Source organism: Anoplopoma fimbria, chromosome 8 (assembly GCF_027596085.1).
Source record: "Anoplopoma fimbria isolate UVic2021 breed Golden Eagle Sablefish chromosome 8, Afim_UVic_2022, whole genome shotgun sequence".
Classification (NCBI taxonomy): domain Eukaryota; kingdom Metazoa; phylum Chordata; class Actinopteri; order Perciformes; family Anoplopomatidae; genus Anoplopoma; species Anoplopoma fimbria.
In genome coordinates this window covers 23707319-23735307 of record NC_072456.1, presented here as the reverse complement: position 1 = coordinate 23735307, position 27989 = coordinate 23707319, and the positions used below count along the sequence as shown (strand labels likewise).

General features: G+C 44.1%; 1 protein-coding gene across 1 annotated transcript in view; it reads right to left on the bottom strand.

Moving 5' to 3' along the window:
- Positions 1 to 27989, bottom strand: part of ncanb (neurocan b) — a 183436-nt gene that overhangs the window by 73085 nt on the left and 82362 nt on the right. The window contains exons 5-9 of the mRNA XM_054603019.1: positions 24011 to 24185; positions 21999 to 22126; positions 18006 to 18299; positions 16087 to 16911; positions 9556 to 10686 (exon numbers count right to left, since the gene is read on the bottom strand). Of these exons, the coding sequence (XP_054458994.1) occupies positions 9556 to 10686; positions 16087 to 16911; positions 18006 to 18299; positions 21999 to 22126; positions 24011 to 24185 (2553 nt within the window). The remainder of the gene's footprint in view (positions 1 to 9555; positions 10687 to 16086; positions 16912 to 18005; positions 18300 to 21998; positions 22127 to 24010; positions 24186 to 27989) is intronic.

Below are 27989 nucleotides of genomic sequence, written 5' to 3'. Positions count from 1 at the left end.
TTCCCTAAGGCCACCTGAAGGCAACAGGAAAAGACTGCCTCTGCAGACTTAAAAAGTCACATCAAATCTCTCAATAATCCATTGTGGATACCTTGATAAAATCATACACGACCAACACTAGGCTGCTGCAAAACTGCACAAGCTGCCTACATCTGCAATGCTGAGTTCATTTCATCGTTAAATCTAGAGTTTTTGCTTGTTTTCTTGTTGTGAAACATGAAATGCACTCAAAATCGAAATCATTATCATTATTAACACGGGAGGAAAAGCACACAGCACTCACGGGAAAAAGGATCTCTGATTTGTAAAAATGCAATTTTTAACTGCAATATTCTCTAATTACGACTCTGACTGTGTGACTGTTTTTGTTAAATCTCATTGGGATGGTTCAGGAATCTAGCAGTACCTGCACAGAATAGTTAGCGGGGGTTTTTTGTATTTCATCATAAAACCATGCATCACTACGGAAAAATATATCTGACCAGACATTCAATATATAAATGTAAAGTCAACTCACAAAGGGGACATCATATGCCTTTGGCAACACATTTGTGGTGCTGTGTATACACAACACAATATTTCCTTATTTGGAAAAGCAGATTTGCACTCCTCTCTCCATTTGGTGAGTCATTTTCATCATCATGTCCCACTGATTGAAAAGGGATGAGACCAATCATGTGACTTGCTGAGAAGACTATGATTAATCACCAAACCCTCCTATTTATATTCTACTTCTCCCAAAAAAACTTCTTGCACATATTGTGCCCCCAATATAAAAAAACAATAACAGATATGCTTGGGCACACCTTCGTTGACATTGCACACACGACTGAACGTGTTGTGCGGTTTGTTGCAAATGTGGCATCACAAAAGAGCCCAAAGTCAGACACACACACACACACACACACACACACACACACACACACACACACACACACACACACACACACACACACACACACACACACACACACACACACACAGATGGGGATCTCATACTCCCTTGCCTGCATGTTCGTATTCCACTGTGGTTACTATCAAGAAGTTGTTCTGACAGCAGAGCAGCACTATTCGTAAAAGGCAGGAGGCGTTGCCTGGAGACCTGTTTAGAACTCAACAAAGAAGAACTACTGTACGTGACCTCACAGTGCCGCTGCCAGCAGAAACTCTGAAAAGACGCTTGCTTCTCAAAATTTCTCTCTCCAAGCCACCATTGCAATTTTCAAAACATACCCTTTATTTTTTATAGCTCACCAGACTCTGTAATTTACACCTTCATATCCTCCACTCCCACCACTTAAGACACCTTCCTAGCCTTTGAGACTTTTAAAGGGATAGTTCGGATGCTTTGAGGTGGAGTTACTGTGCAGAAGTGCAAAAAAACATATTTTAGCCAACTTAAAAAAGAAAAGATAAAATTTATATAATTATATAGGTTTATAGTTTAATTGTAACTTATATTTAGAATATTTTCCGCTTTTTTTAAATTGGCCATGAGACAGCTATACAGTCTATGTCTCCAACAGGGATCTGGAACCGGTATCAATGCTCTCGCCAAAGCCACCAGACTCCATTTAAAAAAACAGATATTTTACCTCATAGAACACTGGAGTTGCTGGTGGATCACTGCCTCGTTTGGTTAGCTTGGTTGTGTAATTGTGTGACTTCGGTTAGTTTGGATTCACCAAAGACAACCAATAACACCATCAAACGAACCCAACGAGGCAGCAATCACCAAGCAACCAGCTTGTTCTGCAAGGTTAAATTACAATTTATTTTTTTCAATGAAGTCTGGTATGGGTTGGGCGAGACAATACACGAAAAAAAAGGGCTTTAGTTCCTCATTGGAAACCAGCAAGGTAAACTGGTGAAAAAATTCAAAATATAGCATATTGGTTGGCCTTTCTTTTAGGTGGCTACAATGTGTTTTGGTGACATCCGCGTCCACAACAGTACATGGCTTTGTTCCTGTGCAGTACTTCCTGTCTGTTTCCCCAAATTTCCCCCTTGTGGCGAGCAAACCATCTCCTACTGTAGGTAAACCTGGTAAATACCTCATACAACCCGACTTCACGGCATCCAAACTACCCCTTCTATTATTTCCCTGCCTGTGAATCCTCCCTGCTGGGACGGCTCTGTGGGTGTGTCTGACATGCCCTACATGAGGAGACCCCACAACCCTTCCACCCGCTGTGGGCTGGGCTGCCGCATGATGCGTTGTGACTGACGCCAGGATCCAAACACCCCGGGCTGCCACCGCTCCGCTCTGCCTTCACCAACGGCGAGGAGAGTGAGAGGGGGTGAAGTCAGTCAGGCAATCTGGCAGCTCGAAAAAAAACAAAAAAAACCTCCAGCTGGCTGCACTCATCCTCTCTGCTGCCACTCCTCTGTAGCTAGAAAATACCTCAATTTGAAATCATGCATCTCGCTGTTAACCTTGATGGCGGGCGGCTCCAATTTGTTTTTCCTGCCCGGCGTGTGCTCACATGTGTGACTGACTGAGCCTGACTGCAAATGGAGAATGAGAATGCGAAAAAGTAGCATCTCAGGGACGCCGTTGTTCACATCTTGTTTGGTGTGCTACAAGCTTAATAGAACCCCTATTTCCACCACAGGGTCTGCTGAGCAGTCTCACGTCATAATAAATCCAAAATCAGATCCTTCTCGTTTTGAGGTAAAAAAAAAAAATCAGAGTGACTCTGTTCTGCTAGTTCGCCTCTATTCTTTGTCCTCTAAGAGGACCGACCTGTTAGATACAGATAGAGAAGTGAAACATTCTTTCAGTAACAGGAAGCATATTCCTGACGTCCAATCTGATAGAGCCTGAATGCAGCATTGTAAAGGTTATCCACATAACAAACACCAGGTTAGTCTTTTTCCCACACAATGACTCCACACACAGAGATGATCGTATTCCTTCTGACAGCACCTGCCAAGCTCTCCGTCTCCATCCATCCCTCCCATCATTTCCCATTTGATGGCACACAGAGGTGATGTTGTTCCCTTCTTTATGAAGCTCTATGCACCCTCAGGGGGCCTGAGGCTGTGCCTGACAATATAAAACTCCAGATAGGGATTCATCGTGGAAGAAGTGAGAAAAAGCACTTCTCAGTGAATTCCTGTCTGTGTTTTTAATGGGGTGACATATGGCTCTGCAGAGGTCTTATCTCTCTTATCTGGTTTACAGAGGCGGCTAAATGGAAATGACTCCAATAAAAACAAGAGGAGATGACGACGCTCCGAATGCTCCAACGAGCATTTGATGGTTTCATCTGCTTCCCTGGATTGTTTTACTTTGCAGTTGTATTCCTCATTGAGCCGGTCGGTTTGTTCGGTCACCCTGTTTGGCTGTTATGGGAATAGCCGCGATTATTGTAAAACCTCCAATCCAAATATGCAAAGTTATGGAAAGATGAACGTGACAAAAGGGGCCACAAATTCTCTCGGAACAATGCGTTGTGCATGTCTGAGGATAACGGGCTGCACAAAACAAACAAATACGTGTTTAAAAAAAATATTTGTGCAGAAGAACAGAAAATTGGAGTTTACTACTACTTAAGTTGACATAGCACATTTGGTCTGCCACCCGACTGATCTTTAGAGGGCTGTCATGTGTGAAAAATATTCATAAAAACAACAACAAAACTTGTTTTGCAGCTCTGCCGTGGATCTGCCACCAGTAAGAGTCAAGAGATCCAGTCATTCATCCGCCATAATGGAAGCTCTGGGTCACGCAAGCTAGCAAATAAAATACAGCTGCCTGTGATGGGGCTCCTGGAGGATGAATAATCACCGGGTTTTGTTGTGGCAGCAAATATAATAAAGCATTTTTATGATGCCATAAAGAATGCCTGTTTAAAACAGCTTTTCTGTTTTTTTTGCTGGTGGATGCGCTTTACAAGCATAGCTGTTTGTTTCATTTACTTTTTACATATATAAATCAACACTTTCTATTCCCCTACACGGGTATTTTGCTTGAGTGTTTTGCCTGCTACACATAAAATCCCTCTCTGAATTATTTAGTCACTGTTTCATTTTAACGGTTTGAGAACCAACAGCACTTTGCGAAAACGGCAAATATTTGCCTTTCATATCGCAGCTTGCTGTGATGTTCAACGACCTTTCCAGGCTCAGCACTTGACTCGGTCCACGGAGAGACTCATGAGCTGCCGTGCTCACACACAGATGTGTTGACAACACTTCTTGAATGCTGAAAAAGGCTGCTGTGAGAAATAAATTGAGCAAGTCAAATTCGACGTGACGCACATCTTGACTTCCTGGTGACTTGTCCTCCATATTCAGTTTTAATCTCCTCACTCTTCTTTATCTTTACTTCGGTCCTTATCGACTGTTATTCTCCTGGTGCTTAGTCTACATCATATCAGTTTTGTTCCCTGTCATTTTCAGAACAATCTTAGCGTAAGAGGACAAAAAAGGCAGCCCGCCTTTGTTGTTGTCTAGCTTCTAGCTTCTAGCCGACTTTACTCAGTTAGCCTCTAGTCATCCTCAGTAGAAGAAGCCACGCTTTTTACAGATAGGGAGTCTCTTGAATTGAGACGTGTCGGTAAATTGGACCAGCTTGTCTCTGCTGCAGTTACTCTAGATGTTACAGGCACCAGGATTAAAGAAGGCATGTTAGTGATAGTTCTGCAGCGTTGGATGGCTTGTAAAAGAAAGCAACCGGTTATGTGGCCTGATCTGCAGTCAGCCCTCCAGTCTGCCAATAGGCCCTTTTCACAGCAGCCATTAGGATATTTTAGAGCAAAGAGCCTTACATTAGGAAAGAGAAGTCTGTTAATCAGCGGATAAAAGCCTATATTTAAATCATAAAGTTGTAAAATTCACTAATAGCCAAATGCTAGAGTTATTTCCCTTCCTACACTCTTCCCTATCTCCCATTCCCAGCCTCGGTGGGCCGAGGGCTGGGAATGGGTTAAAGAAATGGCTAGTGCGCCCTATGGGACAGCATGGATGTGGAGGTTGTGGGTCATTTTATATTTCATATAATGGTCTGATCTATTTTGGCTTCATGCGCCACTGAGCAACTTTCACAGGAATGAACTGGGCCCCGCCTCCAACACTAAATCCAGTTCTCTGATCTGTAGGATGTATAGATTCTATCTTTCCTTTTTCAAATCAGATAGATATCCTGGACATATCCCCAAATGCATAGTGTATACTCTTCTTATCATTTTCTCTCTGAAATAGCGTTTTCTTTTTCAAAAAACAAGATAATGTTTTTTCATGCAGTGCAGTTAGTGTGGTCTCCACGGTAACGTAGCTCTTGATGGTGAAGCAGCAGGGGGCGGTGCTTAGCGAAGGGTCAATTATTTTCCTGTTATATCTAGTGAGTCACATCCATTCTAGTGAGCCAGCATGTACGTATCCAGGGCACTGGCCCACCTAAATGGAACAGGGCCATAATTAATGTTATATATATAACACCTGTGTTTACCCTGCAAAGACCTGTCAGAGCGGCTTCTCTTAAAGGAACCTATCCATATTTGATGCCATCCCCGTTGCCCCAGGGTTACACAACACACTCTAGTTACAGTGAACTCCATTACCCACAACATGAGATTAGCATCACCAGCCACAGTAAAGTGTTTACCCCCCGGCCCAGGGCTTCTGATAGAGAGGCTAATCTGAAGGTGCTGTTTTTTTTGCGTAGGAAGAATCAGGGAACACTACACTAGTAGCTTTAGCACCATTTAGCAACCATGTTGTAACGTAAAGATTAGGCAGTCTGAGGTCACAAAGGACAAGCTGTTAAGCTTGATATGTAAAAAAAAAAAAAAAAAAAAAAAAAAAAAAAAGAAGGAATTACACCATGAAAAGAAAGACGAAGAGAAACTTGGAGACCAGAAGCAGATAGCAGGGAGACAGAATAGGCAGTGGGTGGATTTAAGGCAGGTGACACCTTGCTTTTTTATTGTAGCGGCAGTGACGAGGATCCTGCTGAGGATGAGGATCGCACGGGGGACAGATACGGTTAGACGACAATTGACTGCCTTGTGTCGAACCACATCGGAGTTCAAGAGGCTATCACAACATTATGCCGGCGAGAGTCATAACAATGACCAGAGGAGTAATAAAAGACATAAAAGGCAGGGAGACGGGGAGATGGGGGAAGAGCAGGAAAAAGAAAGATGGAGAAGAAAAAAGATGGGAGAAAAAAAAAAAGATGGGAGAAAAAATCAATAAACTTCTATATGCAGCGGTGAGAATGTGCCCTCTCTCGCCCCAGACGGCCGATCCAAGGACTCCAACAGCCAGCAGACAAACCGAACATCCATCCACAGACCCAAACTGATAATATGCTACCGCAGCTGTCCCCGTCTCCATTTATCTCCGTCATTCCCCATCCATCCACACACACACACACACACACATGCACACACGCACACAAACTCCCACACACACTTCAACCTACTGGCTCTTCTCCTACAAATTTAACACTCTAATTTGGTTGAGGGGCTGGCTGCCGCTTTATTGATGTCGCCAGAGGTCTGATCTATCTCTGGCCCCGGGACAAGGCTTTAGTCAAGAAGGCGATGACTCAGAGGCATCCTGTTCCCTGTTTGCCGGAGTATCAGACTGGCATTGGTAATTTAAAGGCTGGACAGACAGCTCAGGTAACTGTATCGGCCCGCCTCACTTCGTCAGACAGCGCTCTGAGCCACAGCGTACATCTCCACGCCTGTTGGGATTCTCTCGACTAATAAGCCACTTTTGTAACTTTTTTTTGTTTTGTTTTGTGGTGTTACAAACTTTCCTAAATACTGACTTCAGGATTATACAATATGGAAATTAAGATACGAGTTATTAAAAAAGGAATAAAACGAGACTTGTTTACTTTCTCACAGAGAAGGATTAAGATATAGTCAGTGTGTGTGTGTGTGTGTGTGTGTGTGTGTGTGTGTGTGTGTGTGTGTGTGTGTGTGTGTGTGTGTGTGTGTGTGTGTGTGTGTGTGTGTGTGTGTGTGTGTATGCGTCGGTGCGACATGTGGGGTGGATTATAGAGGTTTACTCCTGAGCGAGCTTGGCATGCTGGTGCTTCTTCACATACGTTTAGTCTTTTATGTGTGCGCGTATGTCCACCCATCTGTGAGGGTTTAGCTGGAGGCCAGAGCGACGGGAGAATTGGAAAGCTGGATGTCTTGGTGTCTTATCACGCTGATATATGGCCAAAATGGGACGCAGAGGGGCTGAAACTGGCCTGATAACTAACGAGAAATGAGGGTTGGAAGAAATGTAAAGAAAGGAAGAAAACCAAAAAGGAAAGGAAGAGGAGTGAAGGAAGAAAGGGAAAAGAAGATGAAGAACCACATGCTCTGTGGATGCCCATGGGAATGTGTTAGTGTAGCTTCTGATCATTGATTAAACAGGTTTATGTACTCCCACCTACAGCAGAGTAGAGGACACACTCACCCCTCTCTCTCTCTCTCTCTCTCTCTCCCACTTCCCTTCTTCCCAGAGCTTTCTATCCATCTGCCCTTCCCCTCCTCTCTGTCTCTATCTCTCTGCTGTAATGGGCAGACAACCATTGCTGTAATTTTCTCTGTACTATAACTGACAACTACAGAAGGTCACCCGGAGGGAGGGGTCTCCTGCTTCTAATCACTCAACCAGAGCAGGTCCATTCAAATGTCACCATCCCAGAAATACTAATACCGATGAACAGTGCACTCTTTAATTAATAGGGTCATGGTCACGTTTAACCCAGTCGCCAGCAAAAGGTGTTACACTCGTATCAATGTTTATTTTTAGTTTCGCACAGGACACAAACAATGGTCTCCTGGGTGAAGCTCCTGTGTTTGTTTGACCCATTCACAACCCCTTCCTCCCACCTTTACTAGAACGCTTGTTTAACGGGTCATCATACCACGCAACTTTAAATGACAGTCTCTTGTTATCCTACTTCACTTTAATGGATTTGACCGAAGGCAAAAACATTGTCATTAAACATAATCAAGGTTGGCAGAAGCCTACACCTTTTTCCGTGGCGACCGTCCTGTCATGCTCCACAGTAAGCATTCAACACAGCGCTCCACCTGAGCTGAGCCTTTGCACTGTTTTTGGTTCAGGCTGACTTTTCAACTGGAACCTCAGCTTTATCACAATATTCTCTTTCTACTGTTATTAAATGGAAAAATGGAAGTCCTCTAATTCACAACCTCCTCTAAACTATAACACTTGACCAAAGATGGTTCCCCAGGGTAAGACATACTACTCAGACTAGGTCAATGGGAAATCGCTCATAAATGACCAAACAATGGACGCAATCAAGTGAAGATCTTTGTTGAAGTCAAGTTGGCAAGTATTTTAAAAAATGAGTAGGTCTTTTCAAAAAGTAATTTCTCAGAACAAGTCATTTCAATGGACATAATAGAGAGGTGTTAACATGAGGTGAATGTATTCTGAATAAGCTGTTATCCTCATTGTTAGTGGCATAAAAAGCTCCATGTAAATGCAGCGACTGAATCCCTACCAGCTCTGACCTCTCCATGTGATGACTTGAGAAGAAAAGTTTTAGAAACGCACTTTCCAGAGCAGGATGACTAATGATTCGAATCAGAATTTTCAAAACCCTGAACATACCAGACGCACCGTGCTGAGGATGAATGAGTGACATTAGTGCGGCAGAGACACACAATAAATACTGCATTAATTCCAGACAGATACATTAAACATTTTAAACACATTTTGGTTGATTGCAAATACAGACAAAGACGAGAAGATTGGACCTCAGAATATTGGGCTGTTATATGTTGTGGTCGTTGTTTTCGTAGGTATGTTTCTTTTTCTCTGCGGTTTTCTGCCACAGCAGCACGTCCATTAACTATCAAAAGAAATCAATGTGAGTGTGCTGAGGCGAACAGCTATTATTGTGAAGTTCGGGGACAGAGTGCGAGAGCAGAAAGTTGAGCCGACAACGAGAAAGAGAGAGAGAGAGAGAGCGAGAGAGAGACGTGTGAACATGAACAAACTTAAAAACGAGAAAGGAGAAGTGACCGCAGTCAATTACAAGTCCCGTCTTGTAGTTTGTGTCTACATTGATTTGTTTGGGGACTAGGATCTCTGCCTCTCGCCGGTTCACCTAATTGCACCCGCTCTGACCCGCTAATTACTTCACTAAGACCTAGTTGGTCTCACGTCGGTGCACTGCATCGCTTTCGGGAACTTTCTCTCTAAACCAACGTGGGAGGACGGGAGAGCAGAGAACACGCTTGTATTAAGAATGCATGATGCGTGTCAGAGCCGGAGAGAAAAGGGGAGATGTAGAATGAAACAACAAGAGACAGGCACAGTGAGGACGTGGAGGTGTATGTATTTCAGGTGGGTTTTTTTGCGAAAGGCTGTGAACTCGGGTGGAGGTCGTACAGCGGCGTTAACGCGCTGCTGTTAATGTCCCGTACGCCACATGAAGACAGCGATGATGTGAGTGATGTTCGGGGCTCTCACTGAGCTGCATACATAATTAAATAAATCGCTACCGTTGAGTGAATCAGTCATGATCGTGAAGATAATGGTGACAGTGAAGTTCATTCATACCTGATGGGATGAGCCCGAAGGTCCAGTTGGGTACCAGGATGCCGAAGGGGTTGCTTGTGTCTTTCCTGTCTTTGGACACCGGGGCTTTGTGGTCCTCCGACTTCGGGCTCAAGCTTTTGAAAGGTGTCCACCTGCTTCCGACCACGAAGGACTCAGACACTGAAGACCTGGATTCCATTTCTGTGGCGCCAACGTTGGAGCCCGACGCCAAGGTGGTCAACTGAATGGCACCCGTGGTGGTTTGAGATCCGTCACTGGGCGCTGGAGTAGCTGAGAGGTCGGGCGTTGTTTTCTCCCTCTCTTCCTGAACCCAGGAAATGGAAATAGACGTCTCCTCGGTGGTGGCGCTCTCTGAGGAGTTCTCCGTGGCGGTTGTTGTGGTGATAGGATCTGTCCTCTGCGCGTCTCTGGTTGTCAGGAGCTCCACTGCGGTCACTTCGGAGGTTGTCAGCACCTCCATGAGGGCTCCGGGTGTGAAACCTGAATTTGAGCTACTTTCACCTCTCCGTGTGGAAGCCGAGGAGAGGTCGTCAGTTGGCCTGCTGACGTAGAGGATCTCTCCCCTGGCTTCCTCTGCTGTGTCTGGCTCCAGGGAGCTCGGAGGTGGGGTGGTGGGCTGCTGAACCATCTGCCACTGGGACAGAGTAGTGTGATCTGCCACAGTCACCAGTTCAGTCTGACTTTGGCTGGGTGAAGGCTTTGTTTCAGGACTGCTTTTGGCATTCAATCCAAACCCACCTGGAAAGTTACCTCCGTCACTGCTCCCCTCCATCTCCTTCTCCTCCCCCGATGCAGTTCTGCCGGCTGACAGAGAGTTAGCATCCTCTCCTTCCTGGTCCTTCCCCTGGCCTGAGTAGTTTTCCGGGTTGTCCTGTCGAAGGGAGGTGGGCAGGGTCATCACCTCGAGCGGCCCTGCTTTGGCTTCCATGGGACCCCAGGTGGGACGTTTGCCCACGTAGGCCACGTTCCCAGGGGGGCCTAGTTTAGAGGCACGCATGGATTTGATGGCCCACCGAAAGTGGCTGCTGGGGGCGGGCGCAGAAGCGGGGCCTCCTCTGGGACCCTGAGGACCGGATACGTTGACGTGTTCACCGGGTGGGGATGTCTCGTTGGGACCTGATGCGCTGAATCCTAACGGGAACAAAGAGACAGAAGAGACTAATTAATACCATTCCATTATGGGGGCGGGGAGGACGGGGGTGGATTTAATTTTATGGATGTGGAATTAGCAATTAAAACTAAAGCCTGGCTTACATGAGCCCAATGTAACTGTAACAGGGAGCGCAGTTTCAAAATGATTATAAAAAGAGGAGTGTGCCAGGATCAGATGTATGAGCGCTGCCCGGTCATTTGTGTGGGCCAAATCACTGGTTTGTGTTTATGCATATTTTCTTCTTTCCTGTGCCCACAGTACAACCAATGTCTATTTGGGACAGTGAAGTAAACAGACCCAAGTCTGTGTAGAAAGTGTGTAGAAACTAAAAGTCTATAAAAAAAAAAACTTTTCAACTTTTCAACTTTTCAACTTTTCAACTCCAAGTTCCAAGTGGGATTATTGTTGACGCCGCAGTCTCAAAGACAACCGCTTTCCATATTTTTTAGGGCAACTAATAGGGACAAATTTAGCAACATATTCAAACCAACAGGGAAAAAAATAAGAAATATAATATATTTTTATTATATTGTTACTGCTTTTCAACAACTAAGCTTTATGCAAATTAATGTGCAATGATGTAGAGGTTATGCAAATGAGTGCACAGTGTTGCCTGGTGACTTTTGGAGCTAGTGCTAGCTTCTTTCCTTGGAAATGATTCGATAACACTGCATAGGGCACACTGCGTTTTGTTTTTAAATGGAGCCTTCATTTTCCCAGGAGATGGTACCCGGTGGCACACGGAACTGTAGAGCGAAAGCGAGGCTTAAAGAGAACCGATCTAAACGCCTCTGGTGTCATTATTCTACAGCCGTTACATTGTGCGATCAATATTTCCTTCATAATGATTGATCTATTGTCTCTTGAGAAACTAGGACCACATCCACATGGCCTGTGTCCCACCTGTTCATAGAGCTTACTATGGAACTGACAAATACTATTAGGTTTAAAACTACAACAAAACTTTGAATCTTTTTCTGGATTCATAACTAAATAAGCAACAATCTAAGTCAAAGTTTGTAAAAAAGAAACATCCTTCGGTTTTGTGGCAGCACATCACCCCCCAAGCTGTCTTGCTGCACAACAACTGCAATTTTATTTTTTCCCAATGAATAATCTATTTTTACGTTGTTATTTTTTACATGCAGAAACTGTCACATTCATAAATGTGATCATATATACATTTTTAAATTCAACTTTCTCTTCTCAAAAGGAGCTATAGTGATCTTCTTTGTACTAAAACATCAAATATCCCAACAGCCTTTTTTATATTAAGTGCCTGATATACTCTAACATGCGCTTTTTAAATGTTTGTTGAAGATGTACATACAAATACAGTATACAGACCTTCAAAGGTAACTTTGAGTTAAGTTTCATTTCCCTACTATCCCTCAGTTTTGTTATGCTGTTGACTTTGTGATGAACTGAAAGTAGCAGTTAAATGTGATTTACTGTAAGTTGGATTTTTCGGGCGTCTTTCCTCACCAGTGGAGCTGATCAGTGCCGTTACCAAAGTTGCTGAAGTTTTCAGACAAAGATGGCTTCCGACCCTCATGGAAGCCCATAAACACACTCACACGCACACACACACACACACACACACACACACACACACACACACACACAAACACACACACACACACACACACACACACACACACACACACACACACACAAACACACCAAAAAAGGATGGAAGGATGTATTCAAAGTAATTTCACACTTCTCTTCTCTGTCCCTGTTTTTCTTATTCCCTGTGGATTCTCTTACCCCAAACAACCTCCGGCAGAAACACACTTTCCTGTGGTGAGCCGTGTGGAAAAACGCATGAGCTCCTGCAACGCGATAACTAAATGACTTTCACCACGACGAGCTCCATCTAGACCTGTTTATTTAGATGAAGTGGCCCACTGTACCTTATCAGCTTACGGCTTTAAACCAGACACTGTCCACACCATCAATAATTCATCCTGTCTGCATGTGAGACTCACGGCTGGTGTGTTTTTTTTTTTGGGGGTTTTTCCGGGCTGCAGAGGCCCCAGCTAGTGTTTCTACCATCATCACCGCTCGGCTCCGTTTGGTTTTACTCAGCTCAGTTAACATGTCTGTAAATGTACAGCAATACTGCAGGGGGGTGCGCAACGCGACCGAGCACAACAAATTACCACGAGAGGGAAAACATACACAAATATGTCCAGGCATGAAATATTAAAAATGTGTGTAAATTATTCAGAAGGTCCGCTGTTGCCTTTTGCCCAAGTGAGGTTTATGAGCCTGAGGTTCATCTCCATGAGAACCGCGTAGACCGGCGTAATCGGCGTATTAATAATCCAAATAGCTGATTACATACTTTTACTACACACTCCGACGAAAGTGGAGAATAATTAAACACATTAATCTGGTTTGATCATCTACGTAATGACCCATGTAATAAATAAAATGAGGCAATTAGGCGTAGGTTTGGATGATTGGAGCACGGTTTAGGTTCAGCTCTAACGCTGCAGATATGTTCGTGGGAAAGCTCAACGTTAAAATGTGGCAAAAACAAACTTATAATAAAAAAAAAAAAAACCTTTGAGATGGTAATTGTGTGCTTCCTCTGTGAGTGGTTCTGCTGTGTTGACTCCACTTTACCGGGGTAAACAGGCTGAGAGAATCCCTCAGGGTCAGGCGGACATGATATTAAATTATGAGAGTGGAGGCTGAAAATAAGAGAGACACACAGATAGAGAAAGAGAGAGCTGGCACCGAAGCCACCTCAGTCCATCTGCAGATATGGCATCGTATAAAAAATAAATTGAAATGTAGACTGAGGACAAGTTATTGCATGGCCATGTCAACCACGTCAGGAGCATCTACTTTGATAACTTCAGTCTCTGGGGTTGACGAGACCGACGGATTCCTTGACAGACAGTCGTGTGTCGCATGTTGAGCGTATTCAAACATTCCACCCACGTCTATTGGAAGCAGATCACTCCACTGGGATCTAAATATCACCCAATAAAATACTAAAAATATTCTGATCTGTAGGGGAGATCACTGAATTCATCGCTCTACATTCAGAGGCCTTTTTTTTTTTTTTTACATTTTTGGGAAAATAATTTGATTCAATGTTTAAATTCTGATGTTTCTTGGATGTGCTCAGAGCTTTGCACCCTCCCCCCGCCCTCAATCAAAGAGGCATCGTGGCACCATCAGTTACTAAGGAGTGCTGAGATCCAAGGGAAAGCCTGCGGCGTGCAATAACAGAGTTAACTCAGCTCACTGATGCTAGTTTAAGGAAGAGACATCAGCTGGGCAGCTTTCCATCACGGCAACATTAAAGGCAGAAAAACGACTCATCCTCGCCACCCCCTTTTCTCCGTCTCCCCCCCTTTTCTTCTTCCCCTCTTCCTCGCTCAACTCATCCCCTTTTTCTCCCCCCCGCTGCAGTGATCATTACTGCCTACCTTCAGAGAGCCGGGGCATAATTGGCAGAGACATAGACGGAGGTGAGAGCGGACGGCAGTGGAGGCCCAACCTCCCGCGTTAATTGGATAGCGTGGTGAATAATGCATGCCGACTAAAGCTTGGATTTTCATTAATACCGTGGTGGTTGGCATCGGATTCCCAGTAGCACGGCAGTGAGTATTTAAATGAATAAAGTCGGCGATCGGTAGGTGAGAGAAGCCTATCACCTTTATTGAATCATTCTTCTGGAGGTCTGTGGGAGACTCTTAAGTCTTCCATTGTATCCTCCCCTTAAGCTGCTGCCAAGGATGTGTTATTTGTGGTGGCCATTAAAAAAGCAGAGCTGTCTTCTTCCACCCAAGGCTGTGGTTCACTTTCTTTTTCGGCTGTGATCCAGTAAATCTGTCTACTTTTGGCTGATGATCAGTTTCTTAGCTGGAACTTGGCTTTACATTGCTCTGGTGGTTATTGGTCCAACAACCTTACATTTGGGAGCCGTTCCTTTAATCTGTACTCTACCTTTATCGCCTGAGTTATGATCTAAAGGGAGTGATCTGGGGTTTAGGCTTTCAAAAGACATGAGCGTTGACCTGGTGACCTTTTTCTATCCTTGGACGTGTTGTAACACAACATTCCTGAGGGTAACATCCACAGTGGAGATGTTCTGCACACACACACACACACACACACACACACACACACACACACACACACACACACACACACACACACACACACACACACACACACACACACACACACACACACACAAACACACTAACACTGGAGTCCTGCATTTGTTAGGCCTTCTCATACTTCACTGAGCATCTCTTTGTGTACGAACTGAGCAGCAACCTCAGGGTAAAAAGAAAAGAAAAATATGTGGAATTGTCAAAAACTGCAGTTCCTCTAATGGCCACTAGAGTCTGGCTCCAAAAGCAAGTCAATCCCCATAGACGTCTCTGTTAAAATGCCCATCTTTATAGCAAAAATAAACATGTTTACAGCCTGTTACAAAAACGGTTCTGGTTTCTATAGCTAATATCCCCATCTATGAAAACTGTACATTGTAAGTTTTTTGATAACACATAATTAAGGGCGTGGCTGCTTTGAGCATCACAGGTTGCTATCTGCTAGCTTCTTGCTCTGCTGCATCATCCAGGCCCGCCTCAGCTCCTCTGATGCTCCACCTTTTTATGGATTAGCTGGGAGTTAGACGGAGTTGTCGCTGCCAAGATGGCGACGGCCAGAACAGCCCACTTTGAGCTTCACAACAACTCTTAAATGGTTATGAACAGACTTCTTCAACTTCCATTCATGTCTGGTGAAGGTGCTTTGTTTTTCTCATATGTTTAATTTATTCTCCACAGTTAATACCAGTCATTGTTTTAGATTAATACATCTCTGATTCCCCACAATAAGATGTAATTTGTGATGCAGGTCTGCTTTGCTGAAGACGAACACTACATACAGGAGCAAACCTTTTACTGCAAAGTAGATTCAAACTCAAGCTTAGCTCGTGCTCCTTCTGACAGCCTGTCCTGTAATCACAGCACTCTGTCGATATATGAATAGGAGAATGAAGTCTCCACTCCAACATGTTGCACCACTGTATGCGGCATGCCCCTTTTGTTTGTTTGCAATTACTGTTTAATGAAATCTACAGCGCTACTTCAAATTGCCCTGCGGAGGAATAATTTATGGCATGCTCGAGGGAAAAGAAGAGAGAGAGTGCAACAGAGAGACAAGAGACTGTTTAAAAAGCACGACATGAACGGATCATATATTTCCCAGCGACGTTTATGGTAAATGCATCAATAGATTTGAAATAGAGCCATTTCAATTTACCCTCATTTTCTTTTTCAATATCATGCTGGGTTATTAGTTTAAAGGTGAAGTCAAAGATAAAATCAATGTTGAGCTCATACCGTTACCGTTGGATGGGGGATTGTCTGCAGATGTGCTGGAGGCTCGTTCTTCTGGCTGAGTGGAGGTGTCATTTTGACCCGCGCTTTGGACTGCAGGCACTAATGGAATCAGTGGCATCACCTCCTTCTCCTGCTCTGACAGACCTTCCTCTGGATTCTGTAGTCCACTGGTAGGAGTCCTGAAGGAGAAACTACCACTCCTGTGCTCCATGATGGCGTTGTCCACGCTGCCCTTGTTCCCGCTTGGTTTTGGTAAACTCAGGTTCCTGCTGGATGTTTCTGCCTGCGTCTGGTTCTCTCCTGCAACTGACGGACCCTTTTCTGTCTCCTCCACCTCCTCACCTCCTCTCCAGTACCTGAAGGGCTTCATCAGAGTGTTAACAAACTCAGCCAACACACTGTTGCTAGTCTGAGACTGGGGAGTGGAAGAGGCTATGGATGATAATGTCGTGGATGATCCAAAATAGCCGCCATCTTCTTCTTCATGAGCCGAACCCCCATGGCTCTCCAGACTCTCAAGGTCGGAGAGGCCCATGATGTCGCTACTATTTGTGCCATCGGACTCCTCCTGTTTTTCACCCCAGCCCTCCTCTGGATTTAGGTGGATGACTACGTGCTCTTCAGAGATGTCTGAGGAGTTGTTGGTTCCAGCGATGGAGTGGACTCCTGCGTTGTCCGAGTCAACCACGCCGGTCCAGGTGGATGTCTTGGGAGAAGGGGCACTGCGCTGGGCTTCGGTGACTGAGGAGATGGGCTCTGCTGCTGGGTCGGGGGCCTGGAACAAAGCCCGTGCCTCTGCGGCCTGGACCCCCGCCGGCTGGTGGGCTGCAATACACATAAAGCCACATTTCACCAAAAGCAACAGCACTGTTTTCAGCTTGACCTGCTTTATTTACTGCCGCTTCACGACACAGACCCTGACTTTCCCTCACTCCTCCCACTGCAGTGAACCTGTTATTGCTACTCCAACGAGATTACATTCAGGGCATGCTGCTCGGCGTTGGACTGACAAAGTTTTGCAACATGTGGCTCTGATTTTCAACCACAAAATCCAATCGTTTTCGAATGAACAAACATGGAGCCAGTGTGTTCATGCCATATTAATGAGATTGCATCGACAATATTAGATACGTGAACCAAATTCACGCTATTAAACAAAACATCTTTTTTTTTTTATCAACGTTTAGCTATCTGAATGACATAATTTGTTTTAAATATTAATGTCAATGAGCACACAGCTTCGTTGGTTCAATGTGGAGGTTCATCTATCAGCTGTTTGTTTTGACAAATGCTCCGATGCTCTGCTCCCACGCTGTTCCTGTTTACTTAAAATGATTGGGCTATATAGATGTTTCGCTTCAATGGAAATTTCATGAGCTGACATTGTGAGAGATGAAAATGTCAGAGTTTTTTATTTCCCCTCTCTGTGGAAATACAATTGTCAAATATCAGTCTGTAGTGTGCTTCAATCAATGGAAGCCAGAAAAAAATAAAATAATCAAGCTCCAGATGAAGAATCACACACAATTACACAATATCAGTGAACAGAACGTGGTGTAAAGTCAATCCAAAGTGATGAACCTAACTTATTCTAGTCTCAGTTGGCTCATGATAAAAGACAAGGTCAGACAGAGAGTCACTGCAAACCCCAGTTGGACTATGCTCATCCTCTCTCTCTCTCTTGTTCTGTTGCCCTCTCTCTCCCTCTCAAGCTTCACTTCACACAACATGCAAGCCCTTAAATCCATCAAGGGGGACACCAATGTCACACAATCTCTTCGCAACTACTTCATGTGTGACACAAACATGTCGGAGCTAATTAAAAAGAAGAACGAGAGCCCTTTGGACTCCTCTGTCGTTGCCGTGGCAATTACCACAATAACGGTGCACCGAGTTCATCATCACAGAGCGCTCGGTACCTCGGTAGCAGTAGGCGTCGTACAGGGCCGTGGTGTCGGGGAAGCCGGTGCGGTTGGGGTTGATGTAGACAGTCCGCACCCCGGGCTCGTCTCCGCCGCAGTTCTTCCGCGGGACGTTGATGGGGTAGCGGGCGCTGCCGTCTGCGAGCCAGCCAGGGTCACACTGGTCCAGGCCGGCCTGCCAGGCGAGGTAAAGCTGCCCGACGGTGGCCAGCTGGGCTCCCAGGGAATGGCAGTGGGTGGAGGCCGTAGCCAGGCTCAACCTGTCCTGCACTGAGGAATGGAAGACTTCACCTGCGGGAGAAAAAGGAGACAAGGAGTTAAAGTGGCCCTATTATGCTTTTCCACTTTTGCCCTCTTCTTTAGTGTGTTATATATATTTTTGTACATGTAAAAGGTCCGTAGAGTGTAAAACCTGAAGTCCACGCCTAAAAGGAGTTACATCCCCCTCAGAAGCTCCTGAGCTCCTGAAACGGCTCCATTGAATTCTCTCCTTAATTTCTGTAACTTTATGAGGTCATAATGTAACAGAAGTGACGTAAAACTCCTTCCGGCTAGTTTGGCCCTCAAATAAGAAAAGAGAGAGCTGGAGCTGAAGCTAAATGTGAAACGTTGACCAATCACAACAGAGCGGGCTAGCTGACCAATCAGGGCAGACTTTGCTTTCTGGAGGGAGGAGCAAACGCTACAACGGAGCGTTTCAGAGAGAGGGTGAGAAGAGGTGCTGCAGGACAGCCAGGATGAGAAAAACAAGGAGGATTATGAGCATTAACGCATGTAAACATGTTGTAACTGTAACTTGAGATAAAATTATGCACCTGGAAAATAGCATAATAGGGCCTGTTTAAGGTTGAGAGCATGGCTGAGAGACTGAAGGCATTTTAGCCTTTGTCTTTGATGAGTTGGCTTGTGATTGTAGGTTTTCGAGAGTTCGTTTTGAAGTTTGTTTGGTTGTACAAAGCCATGAAGCCACATTTGAGTGAAGGTCTGTTTTATGTATTCTGTGTACATGAGTCCGTCTGTGTCTTCTTTTAAACTTTAAAAGCAATACGTTCTAGCCATTTTCCTTTTCTTCTTTGTCAACTTTTCCTAAGCAATAAGAGGTGCAGTCTTGAACGAGTGTGATAAAAGAAAAGTTTTTACTTTCTAAGCATAAGAATGCAAAAAAAACACCAGTAATTCAAAGGAGGGACTATATAAAGACAGTTCTTTAAAAAGGTACACAGACTGGGACTGAAGGAGAAGAAGAAAAGAAGAAGCTGAGGAGAGGTGGTGTTGATGTGGATAAAGTAGTGATACAAAAATAGGGCCTCAGCAAGCCAGACAGAGAGTTCAAGAGGACCACTATGTCTGAGCAGAACAAATAAAATGAAATGATTAGAGGATCCACTGGCACTTCAGTGTGTTATGAAAAAAATATGAGCTGGAGGAGTGGACAGTGGGAATGAGGAGTAGAGCACAGATGAGGATCCAGGAGATTCATGTTAAAAGTAAAGAATGGTGTTGCTGATTTATTGCAATGGGATTGGGGAAGGTAAAGGGTGAAGATGCGGACACGAAAGAAGAAAGATGCAGAATGGTATTAGGATAGACTGTTTTTTAAGAAGTGGACGTAGTCGCCGTGATGTCATCCTTTGGTTTGTGAGCTGTAGTTTTGAAGCATCGAGTTCGTCATTTTTTCTGTCGCCATTTTGGTTTTTTTGCAACCAGAAGTCACATGAAAGGGTGGAGCAACCGAACTCTGATGAAGACAATTTTAAGCAACCAAAAGTTTACAATTAATTTTCATGAATGAAGTTCCGAGACAATAAAAAAAGGACAACTCACAGGCTGGACAACACCGTAGTAGCGACCTGCCAATCACAAGGTAGTTGGCCTTAAAGCATACTCTGCTTTATGGTCTATTATACTCTTAATGTGACCATAATTCACTAAATGAACATCATGTTGTATTGAAGAAGACTTTAAACTAGCAATTGAGACCATAAACTCATGTTCACAATGTTTATTGAGATAGTAAATCAAGTGAGAAGTAGGGCATTTTTCTCACAAACTTCTATATAATCACACTGCTTTGTTAAACCGGAGGAGTCGTCCCCTGATGGTCATTAGAAAGAATGCAAGTTTAAGGCACTTCCACATTGGCTTCACTTTTTTAAAGCTGGAGGTTGCCACCGGGATTACGTGTAGAGTTCATTGTTTACTGGAGAAAAGTTGCTTATTAATACTGATTTATGATGGAATAAAAAAGACATTATCGCAGGGAAAAAAGATTAAGCACAAAAGTGTTGTGCTTACCGTATTACTTATTCTCTAAGATGTTTTCCTTTCATTCTAATAGAATTAAATTAAACTAAACAGTAAACCAAACGATGCTGAAATCCATGAGTCAGATAAAAGGCATATGGTTGTGTATTGAACAACAGAGATAATTAATTACTTGTTATTATTCTATTTTTTCTTACAGAATAAGAGTGAAAACACCAGCTATGTATCAGTTAGTAATTTGAGTTTGATTAAAGGCAATTATCTGCTGATTGATTCAATCAGGTTGGTAATTTCACCGTATTAAATAGTCAACTGCTGGTTACAAAGTCTACAGGTGGGCATGCAATCTTCTCTGCTCAGCAACTCAGTCACATACTGGGTGTTCATGCATATAATAGCTCTGCTACTGTAACTCCTACTATTATTAAGCTTAATAACAGTGGTGGACGTACCTGCTCACAGGAAGTGCTCCCAGAAAGACTTACCCCCGTAGTGTGTCTGATTGTGTTCAAAAACCTGCTGTGCTTATGATTGTTCACTGGAGTATGCAAATATCACAAACATCTCACAGTATTGCAGTCTGTCCACTGTCACGGACTTGATTATAATGTGAATGTAGAATACGTGCACAATGATGAATAGCGTTTCGGCTATGACACCCCCAAAAGGAAGCTCAACACAGCCTGGGAACTTAAAACCAGAGTCTACAGGTGCATGCTGGGGGCAGAGGTCGGGTTTATGAGGTGGCACAGTGGCAGCAGTGACAGCAAGTGACTGTTATAATAGATGGTCATAAACTGCCATAATAGAAAGGGTGCATTGGATATACTAGTGCAATGCTTTTTCGAGACGTGACCTTTTCGTGCGTGGGCGTTTGATTGGCCTGAGGTATTTCTGCTTGCGGCCCTGTTGGTTGGTTTTCCCGTTCGTAAGTGCTGTTCGCAACATTCTGAAGAAACACTTGTTTGGTTGTATGTATATAAGGTGAAGCAAAAGCCAATCAGAAACTTCTGTTGGAATAATTCTTAAAAAATAAACAGTGGGACTACATGGAGGAACAAAAGCTTTTTCTGTTATGTGGACATTGATAAGATTAAAAACTAATTTCCATCCTCCTTAATCAGAAGTAGTTTTAAAACCATAATCTCCCATAAAGGTTCAACATTGTTTAATTTTAATGGAGTTTAAATGGATCTGACTTTACTACTGTTTGCTAAGCCCAAACTCCCTTAGTTACTGTTGCTATGCCTGTCAACTTTACCCATCTAGCACAGCAATTTATAATAAAGTGGTGGGAGAGGTATTACTTTAGAAACAATGGACATCATGCTAAAAGGAAGAGGCTAAAGATACATCTTCCAGGTAAATCAGTTGGCGATCCATGTAGGAGACATGTAAATGAAGGAGCAGCTTGTTAGCTAGTTAAGATAACGTTTGCAGCTTACAGTACGTTAGAACAGATAAACGGCCTGTGGTATAGCAAAAGTAAAGTTTGAGGATAACACTACTGACCCACTTAGTTTTTGCCTGCAGGACGTTGTAACATGACTGCTTGACTCAATATTATCTCTCTTTCTTTCACTTCCTCTCCAACTGCCCTCTTCCTTTCTGTGCTAACAGAGTATTAAGTCCTGGTTACGGCGTTCTCACGCTTCACATCCACGACTTAGTGGACCCATGCACGGCTAAACCCAAAAATGCATGGTCGAAGCTCCTGACTCCTACCTTGAAGCTGCTTAGCAAAGCAGTAGACATCAAACAGCTCATCGGGGGACCTATCGCCGTAGTTGCGGACTCCAGGTGAGTCCTCGCGATCGCCATAGCAACCGGGCCGAGGCGACTGGATGGGGTACCTGCGGAGAGACGAGTACAGAGAGTGTGAGTGAGGGAAACGGGTGAGGGAGATTAACATAGACCGGCCATGAAAAAGGCAGCGGCAGACAAACTGGGCTCCCCGTGGACAAGTCTGTGCTCACACACACACACACACACACACACACACACACACACACACACACACACACACACACACACACACACACACACACACACACACACACACACACACACAAGATGGAAACTGAGCTACACTTTTATCATCTCCTGTCCTGAATACAATGAGTTTAAGTATGTCTCCCTCCCAGAGATTACCCAAAATATATTACCCAAAGAATAACACGAATAAACACACAAACTCTAAGCCGAAACTGTCTGCAATGCCAAAGCGAGTAATACAGTAACATTCCTTACAAGTCACAACAACCTCAGGACAACAATTGGAAAGCACTTCAATAGATACAGTATCTTGCTTCCTTTAATTATTCTGCCCAAAGCGTGAGTTTCTCGGCAAAATAAAATTACCATATCGTTTCACTTGAAATTGTTTCGGAATGTGTTTAATGCTCTGGAAATATACGAATTCCAGTAGAGAAGAAGGGAGAAAGGGAGGTGTAGGTAGGAAGTCAAGGGGAGGTTAAAATAATCAGGAATTCCTTCAGTGGCTTGGCGTGCGGAGAAAACAGCGATCTATATTCAGGCTCCAACTGAGCAATTATTCCAGGAGAACATTGATTCCAGCAGCACCGGGGCACAGGCGAGGAGGCTGATTAAAAGATTACGCTGGGCACACAGGGACTTGGGAACTGCGAGGAACAGACACAATACACAAATGCACACAGGATCAAACATGCACGCACATAACCGTAAACCTGCACTGCTTTTCTTATGCGGTGACCTGCTTTCAGTAAGACAAGAGCACTGAGTCTTGTAATGTCCCTGGCTTCAGCCTGTTTCCTTCTGCTTTGCGGCCCGATGAAGCGATGGCTGATGTATATTGTTTCCACAGCATTAATTGGACGCTTTCCTCCTGGCTGATGTGCAGCCAGGGCCCTCTCTGATCTGGACCAATTAGATAACTCCCGAGTGAAAACAACAGGAGCGTAGGACAGAAGGGAAGTAAAAAAAAAAAAAAGGGAGAAGGAAGCGGTGTCGCTGTGGGAAGCTTGTGAAAAAAACTGTCAGGAAGACAACAGTCAATCTGCTTGAGGAACAGCGATTTGAGATTAAAACGTTAGACGTGGAGAACTCTGTTGAGAGACGAGCTCTGACTGGTTATGTTACGAGGGACTTTATGGAAGGTGGCAGACTGAAGCACACGCAAGCAGCCTGACAGACAGCTCCGAGGGGGCAGCTGTAGTTAACTGCCTTTCTAGTGTGCAAACAAGCAATTAGGTCCAATTATGTTGCTCAGTTTTGTGTTCAATCCAAAAAAAAGAATCAAAAATGACTCGCACGCTGCAATACTTCATACTTCTACAGAGCACGTTCTCTGTTTTTAGACATATTTTTAGTAGCAGAGTGCATTTATTTTTGATACAATGTTTGATCATGTGGGAAATTAATTAAAAAAAATATATCAGGCTGAAGCAACTGTCTGATGGAGATTTTAAAATAGCAGCCTGGTCCAACAAACAAGAGCTGGCAGCAAACCTCGCTACTTTCAGCCCACGACTGCTAATCACTATCTAGAGCAGGATGAATATTAAGATGCAGCTGCAATGTATGTGATAATAGGGGACTACAGAATGACTGTTCTGTCTCTGAATCTCAGTTTGTGTTTGGTGTCTGTAACCATAGTTACGGTAAAGAGTGTCCTCTCATGAGCGTTAATCCAACTGCAACAAACTACAGCTGTTGAACTTGATGCTGTGAATATATGAAGAGTTGGAAAACCTCACCGCACAGTCTGGTCAGACAGCCAGCCGGCGTCACAGTTGTCATATCCGTCGGCGAAGGTGGCCTGAAGCTGGCCTGGTGTCGCGATGACGGCCGAGTTCTCCACACACACTCTCTTGGCGTCGGCGAAGGAGAGGGCGTAGCGGTCGTAAGGGGCACGGTAGTGAAACACCACACCTGGAATTAAGAAATACAGCGATGTGAGAGCAGGTAGAGAGGAAACAAAACATATGAATATACGAGCTGAGAACCTCTGGGTCACAGGAGTATACATTAATTGCAACCTTGTACCGTTAAAACATGAGCATGCACACGCTCACAGACACGTAATCTTGTTCTGACATTGTTCCATCTGTGTAGGAGGAAACAACAGCATTCAGGTTCAGCAACCTGCACGCGTAAAATCTCATTTGCATCAGACAGGGCTTATCGTTAGAGGAAGAAAAAAAAGAGATGTTGCCCTTGGATACAGTATGACAAACAGTGATGGTGTTTATTTTACTGCTTTAACAGTACAAACACAATGTCACCCTGCTGCTACCACCACCACCACCGCCGCACTCATGATGGAAAGACAAAGAAGGAAGAAATAGAGAAACACCACATTCAAGAAGACGCATGTGTTATGAGAGTCACATATTGAAACACAGAGACAGAAGCAGAGGGTGAGAGGCAGACAGGGAAAGAAAAACAGGAGAAAAAAAAATTGGAAGTAGCAAAAAAAAAAAGAAAAATAAATCATCTGGGAACCAAGTGGGACACAAGTCTCTTTGCTGTGAAAGGGGCCATATATATTCCACTTAAATGGGACAGGATTTGCTTCAGAAGTGTCCGTCTAACGCTCCCTCACCTCCCACCTCTGCCTGCCATTCACCATGCAGTGCGGCTCCCCTGAGGAGCATCCAGCGACATGAAAGCCGGTGGGCGTCTGGCCACTAACACGGGTCCTTTATCTTCGCTGGCTTTTGTCTGGGAGAGTGACAGAGATTCCTGCGAGATGGAGGCCTGCATGGCAATTTGAGCATTAGCACTCCGGGCTAGGACCGCAGAAAAAAAAAAAACAAGCAGGGCCAGACGCAGCTCCCTGCAATCCCAGAAGTCCATTCTGTCATCGTGGTCTTATTCTTCTTTTCACTGAAATGTGGAGCAGAAATCATCTCTCATTTTTTTTCTTTGCTCTGTTTCTTTTCTCCCTAATTTCCTCAGTTTCCATCCTCTCTCCTTGGAGGCTGTGGAATCTTGTCCAAACAGAGATGCAATGCTTGCTGGTAAATACGTACACTAGAGAGACAAATGGGTCTCCTCTCAGTATGGGGAACCCAGTCTTGGTCCACATGAGGGTTGAATACACCTCATGCCTCTATTTTTACCCTCTGCAACTTCACACGTCTCCCATACAGTCTCCAGAGGGAAGAACAGGAAGGCGGCACCATTTCTGGGCTTTTTGACTGCATGCTGCCCTCATTGTAGCACGGTTGAGCAGTCGGTGTCCCTTGGCAATATGGGTTACTACACTACACTGATATAGTATAACCTTTACTTTGTTGAAATCTCCTCACTTTTTGCGTATGACACTATAACCATTGTGATACTATAGCTAGCGTGTTTTTTCCCATTTTTCCAAAGCAGACATGTTAAATCGATTTGTGGAAACAGTTGCTGTGTCTCAATTTCCGCCTTTCAGCTCGCTACTTGTATAAGGGCATTTAGAGGAGGAAGAAGAAGTGGTCAAATGCTGTGATTGTCATTTCCAGTTAGTACACAACAGCATTGTTTGATTTGGGAAAACCTAACCTAACCTAACCTGTTGAAATGTACGCACTTCGTCAGTAAGTAAGTAAGTGTACTACCAGGTGTATCTGAATTGAGACACATCAATTGTCTAATCTTTGACATCTGAGGGAAGGCGTTGCCAGGAAGAACGTTACCTAGTGAATTGAATCAACTGCCTATATGCATAAAATCAAATTACAAGTGTGAACATTGTCAGTTGGAACCAGCATTTCTGTTCAAAAGAAGATTAATAAAGTGCTAAAACTATCTTGTGCTGAAGTTGTTTAAATGTTTACAATATGCTGACATACCATCTATATGTCCTCACACCAGTTAATGGTGGGCGGCCATATCTAACCATAGACGATGGCTCAAACAGCCATCAACGGCACTGTCCTCTAATTGGTGGGATAAAGCCAATTGACCAATCAATATGTGCCACGAGAAGGAAAAAAAAAAGGAGACTAAACAGGGAGCGAGTAAGACAGAGGCAGCAGGGGAGAAATTATGAAAAGTGATGGCAAGAGAGGAAGGACATCTCGTCGAGGCTTAGACACACACAAATTGCTCTATGAGAAGAGCTGTGTGGATTAATATGATATTGATATAGCCCAGCAGTATCAATACCTGCTAATTAATACTTTAAGCACACAGTAGAATTAGTGTGAGGACGGCTGTGGTCTGCCGTGTAGCGTGACTGCCAATTAAGACTAAGCCCTGGAGATCGCTAGTCCTCACCAGCCACGTAATTGGTTTCTCTCTGAAGGAGTGGTTTTCATGGCGCGTTAATCGATTGGCCAAGAGGGGGAGGATGCAGGGTCTCCAAAGCTTCATGACAGGGGTCCCTGCTTACTAAATGCATACTGCATTTATGGAGAAAGATGAGGTGATCCAGTTTTTTAAAGTGGCCCTATTATGCTTTTCCACTTTTTCCCTCTTCCTTAGTGTTATATATATTTGTGTACATGTAAAATATATGTAGAGTATAGACCTCCATGCATAAAAGGAGTTGCCGTCCCCCTCAGAAGCTCCTGAGCTCCTGAAACGGCTCCATTGAATTCTCTACTTCACTTCCGTAACTTTATGAGGTCACAATGTTGCGGATGTGATGTGAAACTCCTTCCGGCTAGTTTGGCCCTCAAACAAGAAAAGAGAGACGGAGATGAAGCTTCAGAGGAAGAGTTTTTTGGAATGTGAAACGTTGACCAATCACAACAGCGCTGGCTAGCTGACCAATCAGGGCAGACTTTGCTTTCTGGAAGGAGGAGCAAGCGCTACAACGGAGCGTTTCAGAGAGAGGGTGAGAGGAGGTGCTGCAGGACAGCCAGGATGAGAAAAACATGTAACTGTAACTTGTGATAAAAATATGCACCCGGAAAATAACATAATAGGGCCTGTTTAAGAAAATTAGACAGCAGCCTTGTTGAAACAGTGAAAATATAACAACATAGTTCCTACACGCGTATGCATGCCTGCATCTGAGCTATATGCAAGAAAATGTGTGTAGATTATCTGGGTTACTCTCAGTGATGGACGATTGATCTACTGTAGCGTGCTGTGTAAAAGAATAAGGCTACTAGGCCTTCAGAGCTGATGTTAGCACTTAGCATGGATTCGTGGGTAGGGTACAGTGGCTAAAGCCTGTCATCATTCCCCGAGAGTCATTATAATAATAGCTTATTATCAAAAAATAGTGAGTGACCTGGAAAGAATCTGATGAAAGCTCTGAGGCTGAAATACCCTGACAAAGAAATTATGGTTCTACTACAGTGAGCTACCTCCAGGTAGTCTGGTAATTCCACAAAATACGGGTGTCCTGGAAATGGAGGATGCATTAAATGGCTTTGCCCATTTAGTTAAGCCACCAAGAGCCGTACAGAGCGCTCAGAGTTATTTGACAATAGCGTACACTGCTGGGTTCCAACCTTATTAGGCTTTCAGTGCATGAAGAGCACCTGCGTGGCCCAATTCAATGATGTTTATTGTGTTCTTGTGCCCTTACCTTTTTCCACATCATCATACACTCTACACGGACAGTAAACAACCCTGGGTTTAATGGCTGTATTAGCCTGACACGAAAAACAGGGTCATTATTATTCATAGTGGCAGACCTTGAGAGCACTGGGAGAGCTGTACACAACCAAAGACTGTTAATTCCAGACAATGATTTGTGTAGGTAAAAACATGCACAACGCCTGGAATGAAATA